General features: G+C 45.8%; 1 protein-coding gene across 2 annotated transcripts in view; it reads right to left on the reverse strand.

Annotated features, from left to right (window-relative positions):
• Positions 1–1,191: 1,191 nt before the first annotated feature.
• Positions 1,192–20,541, reverse strand: part of INTS1 (integrator complex subunit 1) — a 28,726-nt gene continuing 9,376 nt past the window's right edge. Inside the window, exons 18-47 of one of the 2 annotated variants that reach the window (XM_071571065.1) lie at positions 20,076–20,273; positions 19,547–19,676; positions 19,224–19,403; positions 18,983–19,132; positions 18,221–18,400; positions 17,931–18,035; positions 16,958–17,125; positions 16,519–16,630; positions 16,037–16,195; positions 15,144–15,290; positions 14,653–14,751; positions 14,171–14,295; positions 13,213–13,467; positions 12,006–12,165; positions 11,252–11,392; positions 10,702–10,882; positions 10,495–10,618; positions 9,862–9,980; positions 8,758–8,845; positions 7,913–8,139; positions 6,777–6,900; positions 6,165–6,298; positions 5,582–5,774; positions 5,200–5,327; positions 4,614–4,726; positions 3,937–4,050; positions 2,977–3,047; positions 2,373–2,464; positions 2,188–2,297; positions 1,192–1,781 (exon numbers count right to left, since the gene is read on the reverse strand). In XM_071571065.1, coding sequence (XP_071427166.1) covers positions 1,666–1,781; positions 2,188–2,297; positions 2,373–2,464; positions 2,977–3,047; positions 3,937–4,050; positions 4,614–4,726; positions 5,200–5,327; positions 5,582–5,774; positions 6,165–6,298; positions 6,777–6,900; positions 7,913–8,139; positions 8,758–8,845; positions 9,862–9,980; positions 10,495–10,618; positions 10,702–10,882; positions 11,252–11,392; positions 12,006–12,165; positions 13,213–13,467; positions 14,171–14,295; positions 14,653–14,751; positions 15,144–15,290; positions 16,037–16,195; positions 16,519–16,630; positions 16,958–17,125; positions 17,931–18,035; positions 18,221–18,400; positions 18,983–19,132; positions 19,224–19,403; positions 19,547–19,676; positions 20,076–20,273 — 4,243 coding nt within the window. In that variant the 3' untranslated portion in view covers positions 1,192–1,665. Of the gene's footprint in view, positions 1,782–2,187; positions 2,298–2,372; positions 2,465–2,976; positions 3,048–3,936; positions 4,051–4,613; positions 4,727–5,199; positions 5,328–5,581; positions 5,775–6,164; positions 6,299–6,776; positions 6,901–7,912; positions 8,140–8,757; positions 8,846–9,861; positions 9,981–10,494; positions 10,619–10,701; positions 10,883–11,251; positions 11,393–12,005; positions 12,166–13,212; positions 13,468–14,170; positions 14,296–14,652; positions 14,752–15,143; positions 15,291–16,036; positions 16,199–16,518; positions 16,631–16,957; positions 17,126–17,930; positions 18,036–18,220; positions 18,401–18,982; positions 19,133–19,223; positions 19,404–19,546; positions 19,677–20,075; positions 20,274–20,541 lie in introns of both variants that reach the window. The other variant, XM_071571063.1, reaches the window with a different exon arrangement.

The following is a 20,541-nucleotide window of genomic DNA, read 5'->3' on the forward strand; positions in this document are numbered from 1 at the left end:
AGCCAGTCCCATAAGTTTCCAGCTGCTTTAGGCCCACAGCACCACCAACTACCTCCCTCCTCTGACAAACTGACAAGTGCCTTAATAATGTCTGATAAGGGAGTAAGGTAAGGGTTCCCAGTGAGATTACTGGCTCCCCTTGGACAGGCGTTAATCCTGCTGTCACTGAGCCCCTCAGGAAACCCATTCCACTGACTTGATCTCCTTCAGCTGTTCCTCCACATAATTTATATTGAGCTAATTGCCACAGTAGTGGCTCCGGATGCGAAGCAGATGCTGCTGAGGAAAAGCCATGTTGCATCCATAACTGATGGCTCTAATCTCTATTTAAAGGCAAGACTACTTACAGTTGATGGGAGTTTCAGATCTCCCCCTTTTCTTCTCCATCTCTGCAAAGCCAGCTGGACATTCATTCATATTTTGACACACTAGGAAAAGGGCTCAGCTGTGGTATTCCTCATATGCAACAACAGACAATATTTCTCCACCCGGCCACCCAGGAGGTCACAACTCTCCCTGCCACCAGCAAGGAGATACAGACTTATTTACAGCTACCTATAAAATTCCTCCAGGATCTTTCATTAGAGTACTACAGAGTTTCTCTACTAACAAGTGGAGTGTGAGAGAAATAGAAACAAATGATGTGAGAATAAACTGGTGACTAGAATTAAGTGAGGCTGGAGAACAAACATACACAGCAGTAATTCCTCTGGAGCAGGGGGAAGGAAGACACCTCCTTTTCTGTCCTCAAATGACAACTGTCAAATAAGCCATGACCCTTATCAGCAGGCAAGGACAAGACAGCAGTGGTCAGAAGAGTCACAGGGAGGAACTGGCAGATCCCAAAGAGGAAACCCAGCTGCTTTTTCAAAGACGCCACTGTGACAGTGGCCAGCTGCTGGGATGTTTGCAGATGTACCAAGAAGTTTGTTTTATTTGTTTTTAAATAAATAGAAAAAGGAACCTCTTAAAAGTTGTCCTGTCAGTGGTTGGTGCTGACCAAAGTCATCCATGATCCCCCATTGACCCTTCCAAATCTCCTCCACTTCCTGCCTAAGGCCAAGACAGGTATGTGAGTACTTGGTCATGGAGACAGGTCTTCCAGAGATGATTTGTCTAGAATGAAAAGACTGAAGAACAGGAAGAGAAGGATGTCAAGCTACACTCAAGGGAAAAGAAAAAGGGACAATGGAAACAAAGAGAATTTTAATTATAAAATAAAAAAAACCCCAAACACTTATCCCCAGAAACCAAAGTGGTCTCTCCCCTTGCACAGATCTGCATGTTCTCTCCAACACAGAGAGTGCAGACACTTCAAGTGCAAGGGCCATCACTCCCTTCTGCTCTCCTAGCAGCTCTGCCTTCTTGGAGAGTCAAAAAACCCAAACAACAAACTGAGAGCCACTGCTCCAAGACAGCTTCCATGAAGAAAGTGGTCCCTGTTTGGCACAATGTTCAGGAGATTTTTCTCCCACACTAATGGCATCTTAGCCAGGCAGATTGATCCCTGCCCTTTTCTGATCTTCAGTCAGCACACTCTCCTTTTTCAGCACAGTCTGACCTGCTACATGGGTTGCAATACACTGTCTTCTTACAGGGCTTTAATGCAGCTGATGAATCCATCAAATTAATTCCTCTGAAAGTGATGCTCCCAGAACCACGTCTTCATATTGTGGCTTCCATGTGCAGAATCTTCAAGGCCTCTGAAATCTGAGAGCTGGTGTCGATCTGGCCATACATGCCCACCAGGAAGGCCCTGTGCAGTAACACTGCTGCGTGCTCTGTGAAAGGGACAGACAGCATGAGACTGGCCTGAGAGCTCCAGCATGCAAGCAAGAGCAACCCACCAACAAACACTGGGGAGAACATTTGCAGCTGTGCAAGAAATCCTTTCCTTCATGAGAACATGGCACAATCCACCCTCTAACAGCTCTGTGGGTATGTGAGGGATCTCAACTCAGAGAAAATTCTTAAGGGAGCAAATCTACTTCAAGGAAGACTCCCTCATCTCTATATCCCTATGATTCTCAGAGCAAAGCTACTGTTGGTATAGATGTCTGCTGGATGGTCTGGTCTATGCAATGCTGACTTGTGGCAACTTCCCAGTGGGGCTGTTCCCAGCATAGAATCCCAGTTTTGACCCTTGTGAGGCCAACCATGCCCCAAAGGTGGCAGATCTCATGTTACCTTGGCAAAGGAGGGTGTACTCAGGCAGGTTCCTCAGTGCTGTCTGCACCACCTCGAAGTCTCGGCTGCCAAGGCAGTACATGTAGGTGGGAAGAAAATCTGCAGCAATGCTGGAAGTAAAACACGATAGTGTCAGTACAATCCAGATTATCAGTCAGGATCGCCTAAGTTCCAGTGGTCCTCACCTGGGGTTGTTCTGAATGGAGCGCAAAGCCAGGCTAAAGGCCAGGTTTCGGCAGGAATCCTCTGATGAACTCATCAGCTTCTGTAGGTTTGTCTGAAAGATGGACAAATTTGGATCATGGGGCCACCCAGGGAGCATAGACTTCTCAGACTGGCACTATAACCCCTCCACACCAATCCAGCCCTACACAAATACAGCAGGTACTGGCTTGACCCCGGAAATCCCTCTCTGTAAAAAGGATTATCCTGGTTTTGAATACTTTTAAGTATACTTCTGTAATCTTACTCTATGTGGGACAGATGAGTTTTCTCTAGGTTCCAGTTTTTTCAACAGAGCTATTCTGTTCTCTCCTTGCCCCAGTACTGGGAAGAAAACAGTGTTGTTAATTCTTCCTCTGACATAAAGTGGATGATGGCACACCCATTATTCAACACGGGTAAATACTGCCTGCTCTCAGAAGGCCTAACTGAAGATACATTTCTCCTAAGATGCTGCAACAACCACCCAAAAAGCAGAGGAAGGGTTGTGCTTAAGCTCGCTGCGCCACACAGATCCTGGTGAAAAGAATCTTCCTGCTAGTGGCAGTTTGAGACACCAATACTCACAGCAAAAAAGGAGAGAATTTCTGGCCTCCGTCTGGACATTTCATCGATGTCTGTCAGCACCTCCAGGATGTCTGGGAGAAGACACAAGATGAAAGGGTGAATGAAATTCACTAATCCAGCAAAGGATCTTTTCCTTTTCCCCTACAAATCCAATCTCCGAACAAGTCAAGTTTTCCCACCTGCACACAAGGTTAGTGTAATTAAGGCAGTTCTTCAAAAAAGAGAACAGGGATGCGCCAGATCAGCATATTCCAGCCTGCCCAGGCAGAGGTGACCAGCACTGTCAGGCCATAGACAGGGGAAGGAATGGAGTGGGGTGTGAGGTTTCCATTCCAGAACACCCTCTTCTGCAACTGAAAGATCTTCACAGAGAGTCTCTTTTCAAAACAGTGTCCAGGCAAGACTTTTCTCTCCTGTTCTTCCTTGGAAGGAAAACTGTCACCTCAGTATTATGACAGATTTGAACACTGGTCACTTGTAATTTCAGAAGACATTTGGAGAAGATTATTGTTCTCATTTGCTAGGTTAACATGATTTTCTTCCATGAAGGTCATTTGGAGATCTCTTGACAAAATTCTGCTTCTCATCAGTTTGTTATTTTTCTATCATTAAAAACATAGCATTCCTTTCAGCACTCCAGACCTGGCTTGATATGAACCGCAGCACTCCTTGCATTACTCATACTGTCTCCCAAAAGAGATCCTTAAATTGCCCCAAAGCAGAGGCACTTGAAGTACAGCTGAGCTAAATGCTGATAGCATCATAGGAGGCCTCTGTCACAGAATCACAGAAGGTTCTGGGCCAGTTAATCCTAAAATGGAACAACATCCTAAGTGCTGGAGACCTCCAAACACAAGACTAAAACAGGAAACTAGCCTGCAACTGACAGGTAAGTAATAGGGTTGGCAGAAGTGTGCATTTTCCCTGTGTTTTTGCACAGCTCTGCAAGTCCTCACTTACCCTCCACCGTTTGGCCCCTGGAGAGTCTCTTCATGTAAGGGGCCATTTCAGCTGGTGTGAGAGGAGTGAAGAGAGACACACTGACAAGAGGTAGAGAGCCAGCTGCTGCTTCATCTGGGGAGAAAGAGACAGAGCAGGTCATTCCTACCAGTCTGTGGGCTATCCAGTACTCCTTACCAATGCAGTGATGTATCATGAGCCAACCAGCAGTACTGTAATACAACTCCAGGCTCCCACACTGGCTCTAACCTCACTGCACCTCCTGGCACTCTCTTCAGCTGACACTGAGAAGGAAGCTTCGTAAGCTCTTTTAACGCTGACTAATTTTCCCATGCAAGCTGTAAACAGTGGAGGAGTGGATGTACACTTCAGTGCCCCAACAGGTCAGTCCTTAGGGGTGGCTGAGAAAGGCAAAATCCAGAACCAGGAAACTCGGCTTTGTTAAGGAGTGTCCTTCTGCTCCAGTAGTGATACCACTGGCAGGAAAACAAATTAACCCATCCCAGATACTGGTTCCCAATTGTTGAGCATACAAGTGCCATTCTTCACTCTAAAGACCCTTTCACTGAGCTGTTACAAGAAGAACAAGCACACCACACAGCCCATTTTAAGGACTTAGCTCCAAAACATACTGCAGGTTCACCAGCTGGAGTAACTCTTCCACTACCCAGACTCACCATCCTTTTCTTCATCAGAGCCCCTGTCCAAGGTGCCACTTTTGCTAGGCAGACTCAGCCCAGCCAGAAGCGACTTCAGCATTGCTAGGTCACTGTTGTCTGATGACAGGTCACTGAGGGAGAGAGATGGCATGTTTGGCTTTCAATAGCAATAAGGGCATGAGGACAAGTAACACTATAGATTTGTACAATAAACCAAACAGTTTCTCAGAAGCAGAAACAAGGTTTTTCCTTTCATCATAACTGGAACTCAAATGTATTTTCCACACATATCTGCAGGTGGGACGCTGCAGCCACCACTCAAGGGAAAGACTCTCCAGCTGCCTCTCTGGAAACAATTTCAGGGCACTACAATATGCTAGTAGGACATTTTGGTCATTATGTAAGTCAGAATCATCATCTGACTTCCTTGGGCTCAGTTTTCACCTATAAAAAAGGGATATGCTGCTAATCTCAACAGAGAATTAAGGTAGTTAAGGGTGAAAAGGTGCCATATTAACAGCTATCACATTCTCTTGCTGTCTTCTGTCTGACTAGCTTCTGGCAGTCTCACTGTGCATGGTCTAGGCAGCATAAGGAAACTTACTGGAGTGGATCTGAGTGCTTCTGCAAGAAGGAGACAGCTGCCTGGGCATTGTATGTGATGTACTTGTGGATAAACTGGACAAATTTGCTGATGAAGGCAGCCAGGTGCCGTGAGGATTTTCTGTAGTTCTAGGAAAGGATAAACAAGATGAGAGTTAACAAAAAAAATGCAGCAATGCACTGCCCGTCCTGCATCTCTGGGTACCAGGGGACAGTTTCTTGATCTCCTGCCTCCTCTTCAAGCTCTCCAAGGTACTTAATACACCTTTTTGTTCATAGGCATGTAAAGGTTTCACCTCCAAATGGGAAGAGCTGGGCTAGCCCCGTGTTACAGGAGCTTCCCCATCTAGTGGCCATACGGAGGAAAGGAGGGATTTTCCTACCAGCAGCAGACGGATGAAGGACAGGAGACAGTCCCAGAGTGCCGCCTGGTGCTCATTCTGGAAAACCTGCGGCTGGAGTAGCTCCAGGATGCCCAGGACGTGGATGAAGAAGGTCAAGTGGTTCTGCTGCCTGAACTCCTGGAAATTGAGGTGAACGCGGCCGTGCAGCAGTGCTGCAATCATTGGCAAGTGCCTGAAACACCAAACAAGAAAATCCAGATCTAGCCTCTTTCTAGGAACAGTTACATGTTGCTACATTCAGATCTTGACAGGGAGCATCCCTTATCCTCTCTCAGGATTCTGGACTTGTTCTCTGTATCTATAGACTCAGCAAGCCCCATTTCCCACCCATATTCTGTTTTCTAGTCTCCAATTCTGAGAAGATTATTTCCTGACAGACATGGAGCCAAAAGAGGTGCTACCTCATGGTAAGAAATAAGACCTCTGCCTTTCTCTTGATTCTGTACCTGAAAGTGAATTCTCTCACCATCATCATGATTGCTGCAAGTTTGTTGCCCTTCTACGACAGGGGTGGATACTTTACAATGAACCCCAGCCACACAGAGGGAAAAAAGAGAGGTACCTAAGGAGGAGGATAGGATGAGCCACAGCCAGCTTCCTGCAGGCCATATTGGCATCCCACACGCGGCTTTCAGATGATTTCGAGTCATTGGTGTCTGCAAGGAGGTTAATGAATCTGTGAACCAGGGCATCAAGCTAGAAGAAAAATAATGAGTAAATCGTTAAGAAGTTTAAAGTACAATCCAGGCCCTGGCTCTTCCAGCAGTGTTTCCCAATTCCTTTCCAGCTACAGAAGGGGGTTAACAGAAATTATTTACAGGTAGAATCTGTGAGAAAATGCAATGTTACAGCTGGCACAGGATCTGAAGCCGTAGTCCCTACAGACATCAAAGCAGGATCAGACATCTGCACAGTTGTGCTTTACAGAAGTCTTTGGCACACAGAAGCTTGTGGAGTTTATACTATTTTATAAAAGGACATTGCAAAATAAACCACACCAGAACTCTCTGCTCCTCAGAGTGCAGGCAGAGAAGGGGTAACAGAAAAGCAAGGCAAAGAAACCAAAGTTATCCAGGAAGTTCTTGTCCATCCTTGCCTTCTAAACTGGGCATCAAGATAGCATCTGCTCTGCACACACATCTGGAAAGGGGGTTTCCTAAGCCTCTAACTTTACCTTGCAAGTGCTGCTGTCTCTTGCTCCTTCGCTGGTAAGAAGCATCTCAGGCATAGGCACAAGGAGTTCAGGTAGCTGCAGGTATATCTGCAGCAGAAGGTCCTGGCAACATTTCCCCACAGAGCTAAAGGGAAAAGGGAGAGGTCAGTCACTGGTTACTAAATTAGTTCAACTAGCAAATATCCCAGACCCGTCAAACCAGCAACAGCCTTCCTGCATGTGGCAAAAAGACCATGTAAAAAGACCAAACCCAACTAATCTCAATGAGTGTTTTTAAGTCTTTGTTTCTTTTGAACTACTCAGATCATTTACTATCTACAGGGATCCATCCACAGTCTCTGGGGATCCATCATTATCCAAATTAGGCCATTTGAAGTTAGAAAACTGCAGTTACAATGGGGGAACAGGACAAGAAAGCTTTGCTTATATCTCCAGTGAAGTCCCTACATGTGGTACTCATGAGCATCCCCATTCCAACTGGAGAAGAAGCCAGAACCACAACTATTCAGACTAGCCAACATGTTCTTTACACACCTGAAACCCCTGCAGATCCCTGGCATAGTCTGTACTGGGAGGCAATTCAATGCAATAATGACTGAGATTACTCAGTATCTTTTCTAAAATCACCAAAAGCGAGGTTGGAATTAGGTCAGTTCCTTCCACTGCCACAAAAATATCATCTTCCTGTTCTTTCCACAGCCCTAAAATAGCTGTTAGGAAACAATCTGGTCTCCACGCAGCTTTGAGAGCAATCGTAACAGTCAGAAGCAGGATGTATTATGGAAAGTGACTCAAAGAGTGAGTAGACAAGAAATCCCACGTTAGGAACTAGTAATAAAATATAAGCATTGCCTTATAGAAATAAAGGGGGGAAAAAAAGCATGGCATCATCCTGATGTCCTAAAAGCAAAAGAGCCCTTAAATTTCACTTTTGAAGTTATCTTCCTTGTCCAAGTACCCCTTAAAATGACTTAATTCTTCCCCAAAATCTCCAGGAGAATAGTGTGTACTTTTCATATGGGCTCTGGAACACGATATTCTTAATGGAGACATGCTGGCAAGTTTCATCATTACCTGACTGCCTGTGCCCAAGAATTACAATTACAGCAGACAAGGCTCCCCATTTGCAGCCTCACCTGCTTCCCCACTGCTGGATGCAGTTGGTCAGATACTCTGTTACTTTTTTGATGTTCTCAAGGTCCCCATGAGAACAACTGAGCAACAAAGGCAGTCGAGACTGGATGAGTGTGCAGGAGGCCTCGTCAGTGTTCTGGTATCTGGTCTCTGCTTCAGCAAGGATCAGCTCCACCATGCTGATCAATTCTGATGCCTTCAGGTGGAGCACAAATTCCTCACGGCGCTTCTGTAATGCAAGAGGGCACCCCTAATGATTCCACACCAAATCCCAAGATCCTTAGTTTCTTCCAGACATGCCTTCCCCAACTGGAATGGAGTATCTCTCAGAACTAGGCTAAAGAACTGCCCCATACTTTGAGCTCCGAAAGCATCACAGCCACAAATGAAACCTCTTTACCCCTCCTCTACTTTCTGAATTAATTTACTTCTATCCTAGCATGTGTGATGAGTCAAAAATCATAATTCAGTCACCAAACCAAAGAAAATCTGTGGAGAAGAGACACAACCACCTTTTCTTTGTAAAATGGCAATTATCCCCTACTGGGTTTTAGCTTGCTTGCCACTGTAGCCTTGTGCCTTTAACAGAAATTGTGGCAACTGCTGCAGGGGAAATGCCAAGTGGGCAAACTTTGTGTGTTCATATCAGCTTTTTGGACTCCAAATTGCCACTGTAATATGTAACATAGCAGAGCAGCTAAGTAACCAGCTGAGGTACAGAGAGCAAACTTGGCATGCTGCTCCTAAATCACTCCAGCCACCTCTTGGCCATGGAAAAATCAGGCACTGTGAAAACATTACCTCTCACTCCATTCAGAGAGGAATCTTGAAAGAACTGAAACAATACCTGAGGAGTTCTCTGGTCCCTTCCCTGCCAGATCCGAGGAATGTGAATACAGGCCCACAAGAAATCCAAGGATGCAGTTGGGTCAAACCTGACAGAAGACAAAAGAAGACAGATTTGCAATTAGAGTCAACACAGCCCTCAGGCAGCACACAAACACATGGAAGCATAACTAAACATGATGAGTGCTGTGAAGAAAGAAACATCTGCAAATGTAAAAATAGAATCCATTAAGTCTCGAGAAGGGGTTTGGTTCTGTTCCCAGATTATGACTAAATATTTATTGCAGTAAGCACAGCACAGGATAGAGAGCATAAAAAATGGCATTCAGCAAGTGTGGGGACTACATGGAGCCTTGCACCACAAGGCCAGGAGTTGGTCATGAACACAAACAACTCGTACAATCAGACCAGTGACCTAACTCTCCCAAGTGTATGGAACATCCTATTATAGCTCTTATCTTGGATTGCAGAAACTTGTGTAATTTTGAGCAAGAGATCAACAATAAAATAATAAGCAAACTGAAATACTACCAGCATTAGAAGTATTGCTGTTATTAGGTGGTAGCTTTTCCTGGTCTGGAAGTGTAACAAGTTTAAGCAGAATACTACTACAGTGGCTCTTCAGTATTTGAGAGCCGTGTATAGAAGCCGAGAGCCAGGCTGCTCCAGAGATCAGAACTGGGAGCCTGATGTCAGGAAGGAGTTAGAGAAAGACTGGCAATGGAGTGTGGTACAACCAAAAGATTCAGCAGAGTGTGACCAGCTACAGAGACAGCCTTCAGTTTGTTATCCAAGCCATCTTGCAAACTCTGTATTCGTAAAGATTATCAACAAGGGCAATGCAAGATGGATTACTCACGATTAGCACTTCCTGTTTAGAACACAGCCAAATCTTTATGTGCTGCTTCCATCAAACAGCAGGTAATATTTGTATCAAGGTACACAAATCAGCAGGACTAAAATCAACATCTTTCTCACAAAGCCTGTTTTTGGCTGAGTTACATCTCCTGGCAGACTCATTGTGGAACATGGCAGGTCTTGTTCTCTCTCAGACACGAGTGGCCCAACTCAAATGCCTTTGCTAGGCCTGAAAAGCAAAACTCACCTTTGCTCCCGGTTTCTGCCAAGCAGAAGCCTGATGCACTGGTGCAGCGTCGTCCAGCTGGACTGGTGGGTCAGAAGAGCCAAGAGGTATGGGCGGAAGGAGGGCACCTGGGACCCTGCCTGAAAGGACCAAAGGAGGAAGAGATGTAATAAACTGATCCTTGCAATGAGGTGGATGTAGAAGTTACCATGTGTGTATTGCATAAGGATGATCCAGGGAGGCAGACAGTGCAGCAAGCTTTAAGATTTAGGATTTGAACTGCAGAACTTTCTACTAGAACATGGCATCAGCCATGAAGTTGTTTCAATCTTAGCTTTGGCACTGCACTTCTGGGCAACCTATTGATCTGTCTGCAAAAATACCAATGAAAACACACCTGGCTGGGCTGTTATAGGACTGTGTTGTGTCTGTAATGCACTCTGAAGTCCTGAAAAAACACAGGTGATGAGATATACAGGTAAGATGAAATACAAGCTTTGCACTGAGAAGGATGCACCGGAACTCCCCTCCTACTCAGCCTGTGCTGCTTCAAACTCATACAGTAACGTGTGACAAAACATAAAACTACGACCTGTCCATTTTTAGGTACAGGTAGTTTCAAGTACAGCAGTCCCTCTATCCAACCACTCTTACTTTGTTCCAGGAGAACAGCAGCTTCTGCTGGAGATCAGGGCAGCTGCTGATCACCTCTGGGTCCAACATCTCCAGCCAGTCATTGAGAAGGCCAGAGGCAGGCCCTGGCCAAGCTGATTCAGCACTGTGGAGGAAACAAAGCCAGTGTCACAACCGGCATCAGGCACCCAGACCTACCAGTGAATTCCCATCATTCCCTAAGCTCACCTGCAACTGTCGACCTCCTTCTTCACTGGTGTTTCCTCTTTGTCCTGGAGCAATAAGGAGCTCACCACAGCAACTGGTTTCATGGCAGGACACCGGGCAGTGGTCTCAACAGTAGCTGAGAAGAGGACAGTCAGAAGTTCCTCCAGGTATGGAGAGTGAGTTTCAATCAGACCTTGAAGGACTAGCAGAGGGAGAAAGATTCACTCGTTAACTTCAGGATGTGGTGAAAGGTATGGAACCTTAAGAATGTCATTAGTGAGGAAGAAGGAAGCCATTTTTATTAGGATAGTAGGCTTCCATTTCTATTTTTATTAGTGGAAACCAGCAGTTTGCTGAGAGACTTAATCTCAGCCCCAGATCACAGTTTATAAACCCACATACAGTGGGGGAGAAGGAGGTGATACAAAATTAGGACCAAGCTTAGATCAGTTCACATTTTCTGATCCAAGCAGAAGGCAGATTCCCATAGCCTGCACAGGAGGCACTCTTGCTAGGCTAGAAATTCAACCAGCTGCTGCAAGGGGGAAGGAGAGCAGAAGGACATCCATACCTTTGCTGATGAGCTCTGGCTCCACATTACACTTCTCTCCTGATTTCAGGGTTGCAATGATGGCACGTACTGTGGAGCTGATCACGTCAGGGTCACGACGGAAAGTCAGAGCTTCTGTGAGGTGCAAGAAGCCACCTCGAACTGTAAAGAAATCCCAGCATTGACATCCCAGGGCAAGCCAGTCCCCACATCAGACTTCTCTTCTACAGATGCCCCATGTAGCTCCAGGACACAACTACTCAAACATGCACACACTGGACTCTACTGCTACTTACTCCCACCAAACCCCTTGACAGCTTTCCTGCATGTTACAGTGACATGTGGCTAAGAGAAAGCTCTGTAACCACAAACCCATTTCCACACCTAACCTCTTGGTTACAGACTCTTCCACCCAAGAGACAGCAGATGATTAACAACTGTACAAGTCATGATGTGACCTTGTTCCAGAGACCATTCCTTCACGCTTATCTACCAGGACGACAGCTCACACAGAACTCCTGGCCTGAGAATTTGGAAGTTTTTCCTGAGAGATCTGCTGCGCTTGGTGTGGTGCTACCAGGTGTCTACTACAAACTCCTAGAGTTAAATCACTTGTTCACATCCTCAAGGAGTTTCTATAGCACAGCATAGTCCCTTTGCTGCTCCTCTAAAAGGCTGCCCATCACACTTCCTACTCTGGGTGTAGTTTTGTTTCTGTCCTCTTCTTGGCCCACTTCATCCTCTCTGAGTTTCATAAGCTGCCCAATACCAGTACCATCATTGATCCTGTGTCTTGAGGAGTACTGCACAGCAAAGGCCTTCAGCTGACCACGGAGGGGACCTTCTTCCACTGCAGGGTTCTCTAACCACTGCAGCATCTGCATGAGCACTTTGAAGAAGAGCGAGGAGAAGGCAGTGTCCTGTGGCATGCAGTGCTGGGGAGTGCAGCAAAAGACACTTGCTTATCCATACATGAAGAATAACAGCAAAGATGTCAGGAAAGTTGCAGACAGTGGCACATACTGCCAAGAATACACAGAGCACACCTACAGTCGGACCACAGCTCACTCAAATGAAGGCAGCAGCTTTTAGTGGATAAACGCAAGGCAGAAGACTCAGCAATACACAAAGTACCTCTCCCAGCATAACTAAGGTTAACTTTTTGCCTTCCTTCATCATGAGGAAAGGAATGAGGTACTTCATTGGATAAATCTCAGCCTGTTGTGAAGACTAAAAGGAGTTTTTCAAAAGGCTGTTCAAAGGACTATTCAGCCTGAAGAAGAGAAGGCTTTGGGGAGACCTTATAGCACCTTCCAGTACCTAAAGGAGGTCTGCAAGAAGGCTGGAGAGGGACTTTTGACAAGGGTATGGGATGATAGGCAAAGTGGGAATGGCCTTAAGCTGAAGGAGGGCAGTTTTAGTTTTAGATACTTGGAAGAAATTTACTGTGAAGGTGTTGAGGTCCTGTAACAGGTTGCACAGAGAGATTGTGAACCTCTCATCCCTGGATGTGTTCAAGGCCAGGCTTGGAGCAACCTGGTCTACTGAAACGTGTCCCTGCATATGGCAGGGGGGTTGGAGTTAGCTGATTTTTCAAGTCCCTTCCAACCCAAACCATTCTGCGATTCTATGAATTGGACCTCAGGTCTCAAACTGTCTGCAAATGCTGTGGCTTGTAAGACATGTCCAATGCTACAAAACAGCACAGATCAGAGAACCCAAAACCAACAGAGACCCACAGTCTCAAATCCATAGTCCTGCATAGTTACCAGGCCAGGTAAGGTGCACCTAACCTTGCAGATGAGCCCAAGTCTCAGCAGTGCCAGGCTAACGTGGCCAGCCTGCATCCAGATGCCCATGCCCAGGCAACCTGAACCTGTGTGTCATGCTCAGCATGACACAGGTAGAGAGAGGGTCAGCACACAGCAGATTTTCTGTTTCTTCCTCACCCCTCTCTACTAAATGCTTCCAAAATCACTCACCTGGTACTGGTAGAGCTGGCGCATGAGCGGGCAGGAGATGAAGTGGTGGCGGTGCATGGCCATGACCAGGGCACCGCTGTGTGGGGAGTTCAGCAGCGCAGCCAACGCCTGCAGGAGCCGTGCCGTGATCCCGGGAACCTGTGTGTTCCCCTGGCGGATGCGAGCCAGCTCCTGCCCCAGGGCCTGCTGTAACGCCAGGGCAAGCGGGCGTAGGTTTGAATTCTGCCACCGCGGGTCTGGGGTTAGCGGGAAAAGCTGGTAGGATACAAAAGGGGGTAAATTTATGACAGCAAATGAAAGGACTTGCTGCATCATAAACATCCTGAGGCAGAGGACTGATTTGCCTTGTACAATTATACTGACTGTGGGCTAATGGAAACCTTGATACAGCTTTTTCAATATTTTAATGCCTGGTACATGAACATAAGCAGCATGTCTGCAACCCCAACATGACTATCAACACTGATACTGCAGGAGAACCATGCTACCCAAACACAGACAACCAACTTGGCCAATTAATTCCCTATAGGCACCTTCTGGAGTCAGTGGAGAGAGGGAGGCTCTGTAAGCAGACAAGCGAGCGTACAAATGCTGTTTACACACAGCTTTGCTGCCAAGGCCCTGTGAGCATTTCACAAATCCTCCTTCCACTGCTGAGAGGAAAGGCAGAACACAGAACAAACAAGAACAAACAAGGTGCAGAGACAGTAACATGCTAGTAGGCACTGATAGTATTAGGCACAATCAAAAGCCACATCATGTTCCAACTACAAGAAAAAAATTCCTGCCATCAATTCCACCAGGCTGGAATGGCACAGCCTCATTGTATCAGGGCTTTCATACTTATGGCCTGCAAACACTGGAGGAGGAAGGAGTCACAAGATGCAAATACAAGAGAAATGGATTCTGCAAAGCTGCTGCAGGGAGGCAGCTAATCAGCTGGAGGTTATAACAGTACCTGCAGAAAGATGCTTGCCAGATCATCTTCTGGGCCCAGGACATGGACCTGGCTTAAGGCCCGGATCCGGCTCTGACTTTGAGAGTTCTCAGGACTAGATTTTGACCTTGCAGTCTCAGAACTATCTGCAAGAGGAAGAAAAGGAAAATGCTGTTATGGTAGCTAACATCTGGAGCCCCCACACTGGATCACCTTCAGCTTTACAGTCTCTAACTACTGAGGAATTCAGCAGCTTTTCTCTGGAGTCCAAGCAAGACCTATTTATTTTTCCGTATTACTCAGAAAAACTCATTGTAGCAAACTCCAAAAATATTGGAATTTATCCCTTTGCCAGGAGCCAAAAACTCTAGCAAGTCCTGGTGTCTAACTGTAGCTTGCTGGTACATTACAACACAAGCATTTTTAAAGACAGCTCTTCCTATCCCTCTCAACAGCAAAGAAGGAGGGAAGCTTGGAAGATGACTTTGAAATTTAGGCAGTACCTCGACGGGCTGGTAAGGAGGCAGTGAGCAGGGAATGGAAAGTCTGGCCTCCTGTTGCCCCTCTCTCATGTTGAACCTCCACAAGATGCGCCATGTAGTCTGAAAAAAGGGAAAAATAAGAACACATCATCATCTCACCCTCTTTAGTAAATCAGGACAGAATATACTGTTTGTACACCTCCCACATAGAAAAGAATCTGCTCTTCCTATGGACTTTGCAAATATGATGCCTTGAAAACTTTCTTTCTTTCTCTTACAAAGTACCTTTTAGACTCTGTACACTTCACTCCACAAAGTCCTTCTGTATTTGAGGAAATACAACCATCCAGACAAGTGCTAGAGAGGTGTCTATAGTGACAAGCTGCCAAAGCAGCCTGTGCACAGGGTATGTTGAACTAGCTTGGATTTTTCCAAGAAAGTCACAGGAGATACTCATGAAAGCTGTTCAAGAAAAAGTAAATTGCCTAGTCAGCCTCATCTGAAGCTCTTACTCTTGTCCATGATGTTCTGCTCCAGTGTCTGTGGGTCATGAGACACTGCCTGATCCAGGTACTGCAGAAGTTTGCTCATGCTGGAAACTGGGATTCCAAAGGACTGAACAAAGAGAAGCAGCTGCTGTGGCTCCAGGTCCTGCAGGGCTGAAATACATAACCACTTATTCCTCAGACCTTCAAACTGCCCACAGAGGGTCATCTTTATTACCTGATCTTTCTGCTTTTGGCTGGACCAACAGTGACACAGTAATGATAGCTGCAGAGAGCCTAAAGCAAGAAGTCAGACAGCTGCCTACTATGTTTTCTTTCCTCTGCAAATCATTGCCACCTTATTGCATCTTCCAGTTAATTCACTCACTGGCTAATTTGATCTTCTGTTTAATTTTATTAGAACCTCAGTAACACAATCATTCATATTAAAAAATAACTTCCACCCTATCTGTTGATGGCTGCAGGCAGGAATTATTGTATAATTCAATCACTGGCTATAGACAGCTGTCATTTAATTAGTTAAATGGGACAAAAGCTCTGAATACCAAGAAGAGAGCACTGATGAGCAGTGCAAAGACCAAAGCAACTACAGGTCTAGCTTACATCCTTCAGACACGGATTTCCACACTGCAAGCACAGTATGCCCTGTGGAAGCAGTGTGTGCTTACTGTCTGGTGGCAGCATTGCTTTGGCTCACCTGAATTGTTGTAAAAGAGATGAGCCTCCAATTCAGAGTCCCCCATTTCCTTTAAAATACACAGAAAGGACAATACCCATAGAGACTCACTCCCCTACTGACAGCCTCACTGAAAGACATCCAAGTAGGATGGCTGGGCACACTTGAGTACTCTCCCATTCCTTTCAGGAGGCTCTGAAACACCAGCAGGCCACAGGCTCACCTGCATCCACAAGCCGTGGGACCTCAGAGCGGATCATGCGCAGCTTCAGCCAGTCAGGGAGCAGCAGTGCCTCCTCTGAGGTGTCAACCAGGAAAGCAGTAGGAAGGGGCTTTTTCTCCGGGAACCATATATCCAGTAAGGTATAAAAATCACCATCCCCTGCTTAAGAGTGGATACAAAATTATTTCCCATGTTCACAAACACCCTGCCCTTCTCTATCAAATCAATACACCAGAAAACACCATCATTTTAATATTTCCTGCTGTCTGCAGAAGGCAAAAAAAAAGAAATCAGCCTGCAAATCCTTCACTCTCTGCAGCAATATTCTGATAACTCTTACAGCTACAAAGAAGTACTGCAAGGGAGAAGCCTGTGAGTCAAAGGATTAACATCAGCCTGACCTGTTAGGAGATGGCAGATAAAGAAAAGGCTCTCTATATTGCCCACAACCCCCTGAAAAAATATGAGCACACTTCACTAACCTTGAGGTGGCCCCAGTGTCAGGAGAATAACCATGGCATGAACAACAAGGATGTGCATAGTGGCTGTTTCCCCACTAGTCCAACGAAGGAACACCTGATCCTGGGACTCTGACTGTAAAAAGGTAGAAAAAAACAGGATAAACAAAGGTGGGAAGGGAAAGAAGAATAAGATCTTTGAGGTACAGACGAAATAAGAACATAAGAATGGACAATTTAGTGAGACCAAAGTTCCCAATATCTTCAACAGTGGGACAAAACATTCAGAGGAAAAGTTAAAAATGCTTTTTACAAACACATACACTTGGCTCTGATATTCTACCACCATCCAATTATTTTCAGATCAGGGAATTCTTGAACCAAACCTGGTTTATACATAGTCAGTAACCCACAAAGGGCTTCTCTTTTGTTAACTTGCTTAAGAAGGGCATGGGGCACTCACCCAACTGTACACCTCCTCGCCCTCCTTACTCTGCCGCATGCGTTTGATGTAGCGGGAGAAGATGGAGAGAAGAGCCACGAGCACTGCGTCTGATTCAGCACTGTAGGAGAGCTTGGAGAAGAGGTGGGACATGATGGTAGAGCGCTCCACTATCAGTCGAGCAACATCCTGCGAGGGGAAAAGACATATGAGGTCTTCCCTCATGTTTCATTGCATCAAGTTCTCCACTTTCCACCCACAGCCCGGTTAACACCACTCTGGAGATCAGTATGTAGAGTCAAGAGTAGAACTGATACAACAGGGAAAAGGCCAGTGCTTTGTGTGCATCTTACAGTGTCCCCAGTTGAGCACAGCTGTATTCTGATTGCAAAGTAGCATTTACTTAGTAAAATCCAGCAATTCTCTGAAGCAAAAGATCTACTGACTCTTATCATTTAATCTTCTTTATGTATCTAAACAGATCTATGGAGGGGGTACCAGAACACAAGCCTCTGAAAGCAATGAAAAAAACCACCCAGAGATAAAACAGTGGGAAAAAAAAAATCAGTGTTTAAAAACTAACCCACACACCAAAAGCTTTTTAAAAAAAGAAAAAAAAACAAATCTAGTTTTGGTTATAGACAGTGCAAATCCCACCATTAAGGTTCCTGACTTCCCATTCTCTCCCCAGATACATGTGACTGCAGGTTTAGCACCTGTTTACTGCCAGGTGGCAGGATTTCCGTCAAACCACTATCCACTTTTGCAGTCCCTATTTCACCTGATGGGCTGCTGGATTGTAGGTTATTGCTCTGATTTAATTTCATGATATGACCCAAAAACATAGGATGCCTTTCAACATAAACACAGAGACACAAACACATAGTTATCAGTCACATGCTCCCAAAAAATTCATCCTGCTGGTGCAGCAAGTCCCATGGCTACCACTATCCTGGGACATGCCATGTGTCCCCCATGCAATGCCCCCTCTCACCAGAGCGAGGTCGTTGTGTTGTCCCTGCTCCTCCACTGGGGCGTGCTGGGACAGGTACACCAGGTAAGCACTGATGGTCTGGGGATCTGTCTCCATATGGATGGCCTAGAATAAGATTTCCTTTCATCAGAAATCCAGATTTAATGGAAACAAGCACCAGCATAAAAAAAAATTCTTCTGCAATCATATAAACATGTCGAGGTCACACCCAGGTGTTTGTTCAGGTTTGTTTTAGCACAACTGAAAAAAGAACAAGCTGGACACTCATCCCTTCAGCTGCCAACACCCACCTGCTGCAAGGCCAGAGCTGTTGTTGCTCTCACACTGTCAAACAGTGGGAGCCTTGGGAGGTCTCTCAGCAACCACTGATATCCCTGCAGCAGCTCAGAATCACCAGAGTCTTCTTCCATGGGGTGATCTTTCTCCTCTCCATCACGCATTCCCCCTTCTGACAGCACCAAGGACAGGCCCTGCAGAAGTCACATGGACACAGCTGTTGCATTTGATGAAGTCACAGCTGGACTGCTAGCTTCAGACTAGTGAATATAACAGAAACAAGCTTGAAACACCATGGAAAATTCCAAATGCAGCACTTAATAGGTTTCATCTCTCATATAATGTGTTCTCTTGACAGATACCCTGCTTGAAGTTTCTGTCTTCTCTGAGCATAACCTTTCTGAGCTCCTTGCAATTCTCTTTTGTCTTGACTCTATGCTCTAGAGCACCATACACTCACTCATTTACACTCCTCACAGACAACAGCCTCTGCCAATTACTTCTGGTAGGACATGATCTGCTGAGTCTTCACCTGAAGTTCACAGAAAACAACAAAATCCAGCTCTATCTTAAGAAAAAGTACAGTTTGGCTGTTGAACAAAAACTTCTGAACAGCAGGCAGCAGAAGTGTATTTGATGGAGTCTGGACATTGAGACAAGTCACTGAAGGAGGATGACAGGAAATAATTTCACTGTGCTGGCTCTGGACTCAGGATTATCTAGGGCTCTGCCCTTGGCTTCTGACAGACCCCAAACAAGATTTTCATTCCACTCACCTTCATGGCCAGGACTCGGGAGGCCACCTGGGAGGAACTCAGGCGTCGCAGGAAGTAGTCAAGCACCTCGCAGGTTGTCTGTTCATCTGCTTTGGGACCCAACAGCAAGTCTTGCAAGCGTCCAAGCAACTGCCTTTGTTTCTGTTGTCTCTGTGGAACAAGAAGTTGGTCTGTTTAGTGAAATAAAATCTGGGATGCACAGGAAGTAGATAACACAAGAGACCCTCAAGAGACTACTCACCTGGCGTTTCTTGGCACGCTGGTCTTTACTCTCACCCTCCTCTTCTTCTTCGCCTGAGGTCGATTCATCAGCAGCATCATGAAGCAGAAATTCACAAAGGCACTGCACAGGTAGGACGTCCAAGGAGCCCTCGCTGGACTGAACCAGATCTGCCAGCCATGGCATTGACTGCGAGGAGGCCTACGATGCAGGAATAACAATATCAGCAGAACATGGAAGCATCACACTGATCATTTAATTCCCCTGCATCTCATTTAACTTCCTTTTGCCCCTCATTCTGCTCAAGTTTCAGAGATGACAGATCAGACCCCAACACAGCCCACCTGTCTTTGAATGATGTTGAGGAGAAAGTCAGGATGACGACTGCGACACAGAAGGTGGCCCAGGCGAAGTGACTGGTTCAGGCTTTTCACCTGCTCCAGGACATGTGGTGGAGGTCTGCGAGGGGGGCCCCTACCACAGAAACAAGAAGTTATCCACAGGCTCACACTTTCACTCTGGTATGATGAGGATCAGTCAGTTCAGTAGTGCATGAGCGACATATGCAGGTAGCAACAGAAGGGCAATGACCAAGTGTGACATATAACAAACAGTGTGTTCAAGGCCAGGTTGGATAGGGCCCTGGGAAACTTGGTCTAGTGGAAGGTGTGCCTGCCCATGGCAGGGGGGTTGGAACTTAATGATCTTTAAGGTCCTTTCCAACACAAATCATTCTGTGATTTTATGATCCCATGGACTACCAAACCTCAGGATTCTTCTTGCCCACATCAACCACCCCACATAGAAATGGCATTTCCTGACTAGTGTTAATCGGAATGTTGTGATGGCACCAGAATGCAAAAGGCCACTTACTGAGGATCCAGACTTGTCAGTTGGGACAGTAAGAGGCTGCTGCTCTCTGTAATTGTTTGTTTTGTGGATGCAGCAGCCAGATGACCCTCAAATGCAAGAATCTCCTGCTTTTCTCTCTGGGAGATTTGAAGCTCACGATTTATCATCTCTGTGCGTGATTCCTCATCCGTCAAGGTACATTGAGGATAGGAATAATTACTGAGAAAATAAGTTTAAAAAAAGGAAACTGTTATCTTGTTCTATGCAAAATTCATGAACCAGTCAAAAAAACCCCAGGACCTTGGCTCTGACAGACAACATAGGAAAAACAAGGCAGTTTTCCCAATGGAGCCAGGAGACTGAGACTTTTTCAGCAAGGCACGTCACAGTCAACTCCCCCTTTTTCTCAGTTTTATTTCCTTGCTCATAATATTTCTGTTGAGGGAAGGCACTTTTCCCACTCCAGCTGTAGTGCTGTTGCTTATTT

Source organism: Pithys albifrons, chromosome 16 (assembly GCF_047495875.1).
Source record: "Pithys albifrons albifrons isolate INPA30051 chromosome 16, PitAlb_v1, whole genome shotgun sequence".
Lineage (NCBI taxonomy): Eukaryota > Metazoa > Chordata > Aves > Passeriformes > Thamnophilidae > Pithys > Pithys albifrons.